This window comes from Erinaceus europaeus, chromosome 20 (assembly GCF_950295315.1).
Source record: "Erinaceus europaeus chromosome 20, mEriEur2.1, whole genome shotgun sequence".
NCBI lineage: Eukaryota > Metazoa > Chordata > Mammalia > Eulipotyphla > Erinaceidae > Erinaceus > Erinaceus europaeus.
Window position 1 is genome coordinate 32,947,170 of NC_080181.1, and position 11,731 is coordinate 32,958,900.

The following is an 11,731-nucleotide window of genomic DNA, read 5'->3' on the forward strand; positions in this document are numbered from 1 at the left end:
CAGAGAAGAGAAGCTTGGTAGAGAGTACTTCTGTCAATCAAGGAGACCACCTGTACTTTAGAACATTGAGAACGCTTGTCTGGAAAAGTGACATGCAAGCTGAGCCCTGAAGAAGGCAAAGGATGTTTATCCTGAAGCAACAAAAGAGGATCAGAACTTTCCAAATCAAGGCAACTTCACCATTAAATCTCACAAGGAAGGGAAGACATGGTGGGCTTGAGGACATGACCATCCACTGTAACTAGAACAAAGGGCTGAGAGGGGAGAAGTCAAGTCATAGCCTGTGGATCATGCTGAGAACACTAAGCTCTGCTCATAAGGCAACCAGAAGTCTATAAAGATCTAAGAATAGAGGGGCCAGGTGGTGGAGCACCTGGTTAAGCACACAGTAGTTACAAAGACCCATGCAAGGAACCAGATTCAAGTCCCTGTTTCCCCCGCCTGCATGTCTGTAGGTGTTTCTCTTTCTCTCTCCCCCTCTATCTCCCCCCCCCAATTTTTCTCTGTCTTACTGAATAAAATGGGGGGAGGGAAAACAGTGGCCACCAAGGGCAGTAAATTTGTAATGCAGGCACTGAGCCCTAATGACTGGAGGCAATAATATTAATAAGTAAAAAAGAAAGAGAACGAAAGGAAGAAAGAAAGAGAAAGAAAGGAAGAAAGAAAGAAAGAAAGAAAGAAAGAAAAGAGAAAGAAAAGGGAAAGGAAGGGAAAGAGATCTAAGCAAACCAAAAACAGATACAGAACAAGGCAACACCTAACCCAGCTTATCTCCCTGCTTCTCAATGAAGAACAGATGAGGCCAAAGATAAATCTCTCAGGTAAACCAGAACACAATCATTATTATTCTGAGTGTAATTACTATGCAAACTCCCAAGAGTGTTAAAACAGATCTTATGCATTCCCTGGGAAGAAAGGTTCAAGCATGATTACTCAAGCCATATCAGAGACTCTCTCCCTCAAAATGCCTAATCTGCAGCTCCTCTCCTTGCTGGATTTCGGGGTGTCACTCGCCTGTCACTTGCCATTGCCTAGAGAACAGGTGTGCATCCACTCCAATCACTGACCTGTGTCCTAATACATTGATGTCGTGTGGCCTTTCCAGGGTCTCTCAGCACAGCAACTCTGCTCAAAGGGAATGTGCCTGCATCATAATGATAATGCTTTGCTCTTCCCCCAGATGACTGCCCAAGGGGTGAAAGCATTTGTAAACATTTAATTAAGTGAGTTTAGTGACTTCAAGGGAGTCTCCACTCCTTCAGAGGGTTGGGTAAGATGGAAGTGATTGTGAGTCAGCACAAGGTTGGCCTCTGGCCCTCTTCAAGTCTTGGAGCTAATGGGAGGGTGCACAAGGAGGTCTCTGAGCCACCAGAGGAAGCACTTGCAGGATGTGGCCATGGTGCTGTCAGGATGGGCATCCTGTAGACCTGCCACCAGAGATGTCCATGGGGAAGGCACCCAGGTTCCTTATAGAAGGGAGCTATGGAAGGGAAGTTATAAATCAAGAAAAACTAGCTTGTTTTCTTCAAGGTCAAAATGTGTGGTTTGGGGCAAGGGGGGGTCATTAAACTCTAGATGCAGATGTGTGTGTGTGTTGGCCTATTTTGGAGAGGGTGTATTTGCACATCTGTGGGAGTTTAGGTCTGCTTACAGGATTGGGTTCTCTCTCTGTCTCGGAATCACCTTTGATCCAGCTTTAAACCTTGCTAATACCAGTGCATTTTGGAAGACAGTTATCAGTGATACTGGGGCTAGATGGTGGGACACCTGGCAGAGTGTACACAATATCATGCTCAAGGGCCTGAGTTCAAGTCCCACTTGCAAGGGTGGGGAAAAACATGAGTGCTACAGGTCTCACTCTCTTTCTCTTTCCCTTTCTCTTTCTTTTCCCTTTCTCCCTCCCTCTTCTCAGGTTCTGTTTCTATAAAAAAGAAAATAAAGTAAAATAAAATAAATTTTAAAATGGGGGAATGGCTATTGGAAACAGTGAATTCATTGTATAGGTACTGAGCCCTAGCAATAACCTTTGTGGCAGTGAAAAAAAATTAGACTAAAATTTAAAAATATATATGTGTCAGTGGCACAGAAATACAATTAAGTCCTGTGGTGTTAACTTCCCCACTATCCTTTAGGAAAAAGTAGAGACAGCCTAATCACATGACAACAGGCAAGATACATGCATGGAAATAGTTCAGCCTGTTAAAGTACCAGCTTGCCTTCCCAGGATCATAGAGGTCATAGGTTCAATTCCCAGCACCACCCTTTTTTTTTCTGCATAAGGTGAAAATTTTAATTGCTTGAGGTATAGAAGAATAACCTTTGCTTGTTTCTTTGACTGACTTCAAAATATAAAAAAATTTTATTATTGAAAACATACACACACAGATGGCATACCATGGGGACACAGTTTTCACAGTATCAACTCAGAAAACTTAACTTCCTATTAAAACTAACAAATACATAAAAATAAAGAAATTGACAGAAAAAAATCAATTCTTAATCTGTGGCAGTTTGTCCACAGTGACCAGTTTTTCAATTAACTACTAAACATGTAAAGATTGTCCACAATAATCAGTTGCAATTATGACATATTATGTGTTTATTATACATGTATACATACACCAGAGCTGGGTGGTGCTCTGGTGCTTCTCTCTCTCTCCTCTCAGAATAAAATAAGTTTTTTTTTCTTTTTAAGACCTGGGGGTCAGATGCCTGTAGGACCTCAGATTCTAGTTGCTAGAGGGTCACTGGGTGGGTGAGTGAAGCAGATCCAACCTCCTGCTCCCAGTCCTGGCCACCAAGTCTGAGAGCTGCCCATGAGCATCCAGAGGTGCTAATATCCACCACTGCTGACAGCAGGGCTTGTCAGCAGCCAAGGGCCATCTGTGGGCTGACACTTCAGCTCCTTAACAGCAATGGGAAGCTCTGCTGGGCCTCTCTCCTTCCTCCTCACTCAGGCAGCTGCAGACAGTTTGTGATCACTCCTGGGTCTCTGTCCACTGAGGGAGAGGAAAGCCACAGGAAGGGGTTGAAGGTGACAGGGCATTTGGAGTCCCAGCTGTCCAAAATCGATGCATTGGGGGGAGTGTCACAAGCAGTGGAGCTGTACAGCATATAAGATACCTTCTCTCCCTCTTTACTTTCTTTCACTCTCAGCAAAATGAAAGAGAGGAAGAGAGAAAGGAGACAGAGAGAAAAAATGAAAGGAAGAAAAAAAGAAGAGAAAAGGAAAGAAAAGAAGTTGAGAGAAAGGAATGGAGATAGGCACGCAATCCTTGTATTAACCTTGGTAGAAAATGAAAACCAACAGCCTGCTTCTAGTCTCCTAGGAGAGCAAGCAGAGAAGGTGGCACGGGGGGGGGGGGGGGGCATTCATTCACTGGCAGTGGACCCCTGCCTGTCTGCACCCCACTGCTGGAACTCAGGGAATGCCCTCCTTCACTCATCAAGCCAATAAGATTTGACACAGTTTCAGAGGTAGCAAAAAACATTCAGGAAGATGCCCTCCTCACTTAAGAAATAGAGGTGTGACCCAACAGGAAGCAATTCACCCTGTCTCTTCTTTAGGCCCTTTGATGAAATCTGAGTGCTGCCCTGGGTAACTCAGTTCTGGGTAACCGGGCAACAGACATGCCCCTCTGAACAGGGGACCCAAAATATTGCTCTGTGGTATTTTGGTTGGGGGTCATGGATAGTTCCCCCCACCCTGCAGGTGGGGACCATGGATTTGAATCAGTAACCTTGTACATGATAACATGTGCAGTTTACCAGGTCAGTCATCACTTGGCCCACCCAGGATGAGCTTTATAGAAAACCTTAGAAATTGGGGCCAAGCGATGGCACACATAGTTGAGTGCACATATTGCCAAGCTCAAAAACCAAGGTTCGAGTCTCTGCTTCCACCTTGCAGGGGAGATGCTTCATGAGTGGTGAAGCAAGTCTGTAGGTCTCTGTTTTTTTCTTCTCTTCCTTTCTGTCTTGTCTTTCCCTCTCAATGTCTTTCTGTTATAGCAAGAAAAAGTTTACATCATTAGAGTTAAAAAATATATTTCTAATTTGACCTTTAAACACTTGCTTTTAAGAAAGGAACTTCAGTTCATTTTTAAGAAAGGAACTGAATCTATTAAGGAAGAAACTCCAGTTAGATCCTTTCTGCATATTCTACACTGAAGAGAAACACCCAGCTTCACAGGATGGACTTTTAGCAAATGACTGGCTGAAAATGTAAAGTCCTGAACATGTGAAAGAGACTCTAAAAAAGGAAAATGACAATGGTGAAGGGAGGGGATGATTTGAGAAACTAATCTCCATTCTTCCCAATGTGTGTATGGGGGGGAGGGGGGAGGGGTTTGAGAGACTTACCTCCCTCTATTAGCCAATGGAGCTTTTATTTTTTCATTTATTTTTTTTTAATTTTTTTAAAATTTATTTTATTTATTCCCTTTTGTTGCCCTTGTTGTTTCATTGTTGTAGTTATTATTGTTGTTGTCGTTGTTGGATAGGACAGAGAGAAATGGAGAGAGGGAGGGGAAGACAGAGAGGAGGAGAGAAAGATAGACACCTGCAGACCTGCTTTACCGCCTGTGAAGCGACTCCCCTACAGGTGGGGAGCCGGGGTTCGAACCGGGATCCTTATGCCGGTCCTTGGGTCCTTTTGCTTTGCGCCACCTGCGCTTAACCCGCTGTGCTACAGTCCGACTCCCCCCAATGGAGCTTTTTAATAAAGTTTAACATTTTTGTTGCCCTTACAAGTCCTGTGTGGTAGTAATTTTTTAATTGTTCCCATTCTTTCTCTCTCTCTCTCTCTCTCTCTCTCTCTCTCTCTCTCTCTCTCTTTTCTTCACTATCCCTTAACAAACCTCCCAAAGAACCTTGGCAAGTTGGCCAGCACTACAGGTGAGAAAGGAATTCATGGGGACCACAGTGTCCTGTCTAGTTGTCTTCCAGGTTTCACCCCAACCCTAAGTAGCCCAGGTGACCAGGACACCTCATGAAGGAGGGTTGGAAAGGCCTGGGGTCAGGGGAAAAAAAAAGCCAAGAAATGCCTTCAGGAATTGTTGCTCCAAGTTCAGGGCTTACTGAACCTGAAGGAAGGTGTGGGTCTGGCCAGGTTCACAGTGAGGACACAAGTCCCCAGTCTTGTGCAGGTGGGCAGGTTAGGAGACACAGAAAGGGTGGCTGCAAAGGGGGAGAACAGAAAGCAAGAATCTTCACTTGAGAAGGAGGTTCCATGTTAGAGAGTGGTGTTATTAGCAAAGGCCCTGTGGCCATCTCATAGAGTTCTCCTTTACTGGTCACCTAGTTTATCAGAGCCATGGAGAGGGCAGGGGTAGCGGGGATCACAGAGGCAGATGCAGACAATATATCATGGGAGAACCATGGACACTGATTATCAAGTACAAGAGAGTGTGCTAAATGCAGTGAGAAGGACCTGAGATGCAGGTCAGACTGGCAGGGGTCTGAAATGGGGTGGCTAGGAAACCAGATTCTTTTTTTTTTTTTTGCCTCCAGGGTTATTGCTGGGACTCATGCATGCACTATGAATCCACTGCTCCTGGAGGCTATTTTTTCCTTTTGTTGCCCTTCTTGTTTATCTTGTTGTTATTATTATTGTTGTTGTTGTCTTTGTTATTGGATAGGACAGAAAGAAATCCAGACAGGTTTTTGAAGGGGGGGTGGAAACGGGGAGAAAATGACCTGCAGACCTGCTTCACAACTTGTGAAGCGACCTGGAGGGGGGGCTTGAACTGGGATCCTTAATCTGGTCCTTGAGCTTTGCATTATGAGTGCTTAACCCAGTGTGCTACCAATGGACCCCTGCCCAACCCAGATTCTTTATTTTAAATTATTATCTTTATTTATTTATTAGATAGAGACAGCCAGAAATTGAGAGAGAAGTGAGTGGCAGAGAGAGACAAAGAAACACCTGCAGCCCTGCTTTACTACTCGTGAAGATTTCCCCCTGCAGGTGAGGACTAGGGGTTTGAACCTGAGTCCTTGCACACTGTGATGTGTGTACTCAACCAGATGCACCACCACCTGGCCCCACAACCCAGATTCTAACCTGCTCCCCATTCAGATGCAAATACCAAGAAGTCTCTACTGCTGGCCCCCAGCCTTGCCTCCCCCAGCCTCAAGGTCAAAACATTTCCCAGCACAGACTCCTCTCTCCTTCCACCCTTGGACAACACAAACACCCCTCTCTGGTGCCCAGAGTGTCCTGAACACATCCCACACCCTGAGGTGACAATCAGATTGTCACCAAAAGCTCCCCAGGTTGAGTGTGGGCTCATTACAAGTTTCCAATTGTTAACTGTTCTCCCCACCCCAGCAAGGCCACCACAGAAAAGCAATTTCTGGTCTCCGGTCTCCCCCTGGAAGGCACCAGGCACAAATATTCGCCTGAAAATTATTCTGGGATGGAAATGTGTTTTGACCAGAAAATAGAAAGCTACAGAATCAAACAGCATCGGGCCTAAGCAGGTCAGGGTTTCCTTATTGCATTAGCCTTTGCCTTGCAACACAGGGAAAAGTAAATGGCGAAGGAGTTGGTGTTAACCCTGGAGAGAGATGGGGAATAGAAAAAGCATCATTTGAAACAAAGGAAGGAAAAGTCCAAAAATAATAATAAGAAGAATTAAGGAAGTAAAAGAAGTGTGGGAAAGGAGGCATCACAAGGATGCTGAGAACTTTCAGGAACAGTAAGGTGCCATCTCTCCAAGCACCTGGCTGGCTGGGGGTCCTTCTCTTTAACCCCTCACCCCACCCCCAGCAACTTCTTCTCCTTCCTGTGGGCTCTCTCACTGGTTTCAAGCAGGACTGGCCCAGAAAGCCTGCTAGAGCTGGAGTAACTCTGAGCACACACACCCCACTTCGTCTTTTCCTGCCACCCCCAGTTTGTTTATCTGGGAGGAGCTGGGAGGGGCTTAGAAGGCTGTACTATTTTGGGGCTCAGAGCTCTAGCTCTTAAGTGTGGTTTCCTTTCCCTTTCCCCTCCCCCCACACCACCCCCAGCAAGCAAGGTCAATGCTCCCCTCTGCTGGGGTGGAGCAGAGCAGAGCTGAGCTTTTTCTGGTGTCACCAGACCTCTAGAGGGAGTATCACCCCAATTCCTGACTTCCTCAGGGTACACTGCAATGCAGTTTAAGCAACTGGGGCTCAGCTCCCCTCCCCTTCTGAAGAGTAATTTTCCTAAAGCTGGGATCCCTAGGGGCAGAGGGGGCGGGTCTTGGTCGCCATTGTTCCTCCCACCTGTGTTCCAACTCTTGGGGAGGTGGGGGGAGAAGGGGGATGCTGGGAGCCCCTCCCTCCCCCACCCACCCCCAGGAATTACCTTTCAGCAGAGGGAGAGGTGAGGAGGGGACTGGCTGCTCACACAGGAAAGTTTGTCTTTAGCACTGAGCACACCTGCTCCCTCTATCTGGCTGGAGCAGGTATTGAGTGAAAGCCTCCACCTGCTTCCCCTTAAACCTGCCTTCCCCTTAAACCCCCTCCACCTGCCTTCCCCTTAAACCCTGCCACTGCAGGTCTCCTCCTAGGCTGGACTTTGGAAGAACACCAAGAGCCCACCCCACCCACCCCCTCGGAACTTCTCAGCCTGAACCAGATAGCTGGGACCTTGGTTCTGCAGAGCTCTGCTGGAGAAAGAAAAGTACAGCTTTGAAAAATAATCCCACGACATTATGCAATGCCTTATTTCCTTCCATTTTTTAAAACCAGTTATCTCTCCTCCTTCCCAATAAACTTCTGTTTCTATGGGACACACTTTGGGACACATTTAGGGCTTGGTGGCCTTAACATCATCCACACCATGTGATTTCCAAGCCTAGAATCATTTGGAGGGGTTTCACCTAGACCCAGAGACATAAGGTTTAAGGAATCTCAGTATCTCTCTCTTTCTGTGTGTGTATGTGTTACATGTAGGTTTTAGGTTCAAGTTAATGCTTAACCAAATGCTCAAATACATAGATCATGCATTTCAGTTGGAAAAAGGAGAAAGAGAGAGAGATGGAGAAAGGAATCCTTACTGATCGGAGGTTTAGTGTAGAAACCCCAGAGCCTTTGGCGCTGCATAAAAACCTTGGCAAACCTAACCTGGTCCCTTCAGCATTGTTTGAAAGATGCCTGCAGGCTCTCAGCTGTGTGCTTGCTCATGCAATTATCCAAGCTATTAAAAGGTGTCAGGGTTTTGCATCATTTCTACAGCACTTACTACTGGTAGGATTGCAGCACCTTACCTGTGTCTCCCCCCTTCCACCTCCCCCGCAGCTGCTTACAACCACCCCTTTGCCCCCCACAAGTCATTGCTGGGATAAGTAGGTTCACATTAAATAAAGCCTCTGCTAACGTTAAGGGAGGTGCTGAGGAAAATCAGGTGAACCCTCCAGCCTTCTCCTGTAGGCAAATTCTGCCCTAAGGGACATTGGTGTGTTTGGGGTGGAGAGTTGGAGGGATAGATTGAGCAGACCCATAGAGGCAGAGAGAGGGCTGTGTATGTTCCCAGGTGCAATCTGCCTCTTTGGTGGAAGGACAAATCGAGGGTAAGAGGTAGTAGCCAGACTTAGTCAAGAGCAGAGAAGCAGGAGTGGAGGAGAAGGAAGGAGTGAAGTGAAAGAGTAGGAGAGAAAGGGGAGAAACAGGGACAGGGCTCTGGAGGGAGGGAGAGAAAAGAAAGGAAAGAGGGGAGGAGAGAGAGAGAGGGAGAGAGAGAGAACTGCAGAGATCCAGACAGAAAAGCAGTGAGAGACCAGGATGGGGTGAGAAACTAAAATCACCCGAGATCCCCCCCCCCCAATCTATCCCTGAAGTCCCCATCACAAGTGGCAAGAAGGGTGCATGACTGTGAGTAGAAACCAGTCTTTCTGGTGTCCCTGGGACTAGCACTGACAAACACCAGGCAGAGCCGGCAGTGCTTCCCATCCCGGGTGCGGATCTCGAACCCAGCTCAGCGAGGCGGCTGGCGCATCCCGGACCGACCCAGGACCCGCCGCCACCAGCATCTGCGTGCGTGAGAGCCAGCGAGCCAGCCGGTGGGCGGGTGTGCATGCAGCAAGCCACCTCTCCCGCACACGCAGCTCACACCCCCTCTCTTGCTTCTGGGCTCCCCTCCCCATCCTGCCTCTCCCCCTCCCTACCCTACTCCTGCCTCTGGGGCTCTAACGCCAGCAAAGCGCCCGGGGGGGGAGGCAGCCCCCAGCGGGTACCTGGGATGAAGAGCAGGGCGGTTGTGGCCGAGAAGATGAACCAGCAGGCGGGGTGGTACATCTTGAGGCTGCGGTGTCTCCGCTGCTGCTTCTGCTGCTGCCGCGGCCGCCCCGGCTGCCTTCCTCTGTGCTGAATTCTGAGCAGGTTTAAATCCAATGTTTGCAAAGGGAGGGAGAGAGCGCGAGAGAGTGCCGAGGAGAGAGGGAGTGAGAGAGTGCGCGCGGGAGAGATGGGAGCAGGCAGGCAGTGTCTCTGCTTTTTTTTTTTTCTTTTCTTTTCTTTCTTTTTTTTTTTTTTGCATGCACACATACACGCGCACACACATACACACAACTGGCAAGGATCGTGGGTAGCAGTCTGTGCCAGGCAGCAAGCAGACCTCCCCCTGGCCCATATTGGCTCCCCTCTACTGAGCAACACCCCGACCTCTGGACCTCAAGGTGTGGGAGGTTTGACTCCTGCAGGAGTTGCTGCATGCCTGGCCTCACCCCTTATCTCATCCCTCTGGGTTTGCAGGACCCTCTGTGAACCTGGGCCAGTGCAAGGCAGGGGACACACCCAGAGCTCCTGAGTGAGAAGTGGGGAGGGTGCTGGAACTCTAGGTATTAACCCCCAGCAGGGCTGCAGAAAGCCCACCCTAATTTCTGACTAAAGCCCACCCTGATTTCTTTTCCTTGTCCCTTCTTGGTGACCAGACAAGGAGGCCAGCAGGAACCAGAACCCACAGAGGACACTGAGACTCTGACATCTTTACTTACCCCTGCTGCTCCTCCTTTCTGCCTCTTAAGAGCATTTGAAAGCCATCCTAGGGCTGGTGAAATAGCTCACATGGATAGTGCACTACTTTGCCTTGTGCACAGCCCAGGTTTGCATTGAAGAAAGCTTCAGTGCTGTGCTAGCTCCCTCTCTCTCAATCTCTCTCTCCCTTTCTGGCTCTATATGAAGAAAAAGTTGAAGAGGAAGAAGAGAAGAAAAAAAAAAGTCATTCAATTATCCCAACAGGATGATGGGCACAGTAGGCCTTCTTTTCCTTTCTTTTCTTTTCTTCTGTTTTTTACCAAGAATGCAGAGAGAATTGGCCTCAGGTTCCTCACAATGAGAACCCATTGAAACTCATGAAGATAAGATGCTATGAAGGCCCAGATACCTGTGATTACAGCCTAAACCAAGGCAGATTTGGATTAGATTAAGAAAGCAAGATCCTGTTAACTACATCTGGAATTTTCCAACCCCAAAGTACATGCAAGGAGAACTGTGCTTCTACCTCTGCTTCACCTTTTTATAGTCTGACCCCACCCTCTGTTCCCCAAGAAGAGCCATTTACCAGGCCGCTATTTCTAGATGTAGCTGACCTTAGGATTCCCTCTTGCTTCAAGCCTGCTTCCTGGATCCAGCTTCTGAAGGAAGTAAACACCACTTCTGTGGTGTTCTCTGGATTTGGGGGAGCTGTGAGGACAGTTGACATTCTAGAAGGAACTGGTGACAGATAGACTAAAGCTACTTTTGATCCTACAATGCCCTAAAAAGACCCCATAGTAGCCCAGAATCCTGGTGTGTGTGTGTGTGTGTGTGTGTGTGTGTGTGTGTGTCTTTATCCTCATTCGAGAGAACCCACACAGTCCTGCTACATAGACATTGCCACCACTGGACACTCACAGGATGAAACTGAAGTCCAAAGAAGATCAGCAGCTTGCTCAAAGCCCCATAACTATTGAGAGGCCAGAGTCAACCCTAGGTATGTCATTACCATGAGAGCCTCAAGGTTCCTATTAAGCAACTCTGTCTGCAATCAATTGCCAACCATTTATGTGGGGCTAACAGAGCTCCTCTCTGTCTGGAAAATTAAGCCCACTTGCCTTAAATGAGTAAAACAATTAACTCCCTCTGTCCTTATGAACTAGTCCTAAAGATGGATGAGCTGAGCAGAAAAAACACATGAAAATAGAGCATTATTCACTGGCACCTATGAAGACTCTACTTCTTGGTAAGTGCTTTTGTGTGTTTTTGCCTGAAAATAGTATACAATATATCTGAAGAGACCAACCAGAAATAAAAATATTGTTGCTATACATAAAAAATGGACCTTGAAGTCCAATTCTGTAGCTCCTAAATTGCAAACATGTTGGTCACAAACTAATTGATCTGTGAATCCTTTGAGCAAGAAGAGAATCATCCAGAAGTCCTTTAAATATTTTATCTATTTGTTTATTGGCTAGAGACAGAGAAATCAAGAGGAAAGAGGCAGATAGAGAGGGAGATAGAAATAGAGACACACCTGCAGCCCACTTCCCCACTTGTGAAGCTTCACTCCTGCAGGTGGGGACTGGAGGGTTGAATTGCATTTTACTAGGTGAGTCACCAGCCAACCCCTCCAGAATTGTCACTAGCCACTGAATCTGCTGGAAAACAGGATGACTAGAAGGAAAAGGGGCCAGATTGGTCACAAAAACTCAATGAATGACTAAGAAGAATCCCTAAGAGAAAGTGGGAGACATGTAGGCTGAGCAGGTGAAAAGAAAACTGCAGA

General features: G+C 47.2%; 1 protein-coding gene across 1 annotated transcript in view; it reads right to left on the reverse strand.

The window, feature by feature from the left end:
* Nucleotides 1-9,743, reverse strand: part of OPCML (opioid binding protein/cell adhesion molecule like) — a 1,572,985-nt gene extending 1,563,242 nt beyond the window's left edge. Inside the window, exon 1 of the mRNA XM_060180193.1 lies at nucleotides 9,204-9,743. Within this exon, the coding sequence (XP_060036176.1) occupies nucleotides 9,204-9,513 (310 nt within the window). The 5' untranslated portion in view covers nucleotides 9,514-9,743. The remainder of the gene's footprint in view (nucleotides 1-9,203) is intronic.
* Between the last annotated feature and the right edge of the window lie 1,988 nt (nucleotides 9,744-11,731).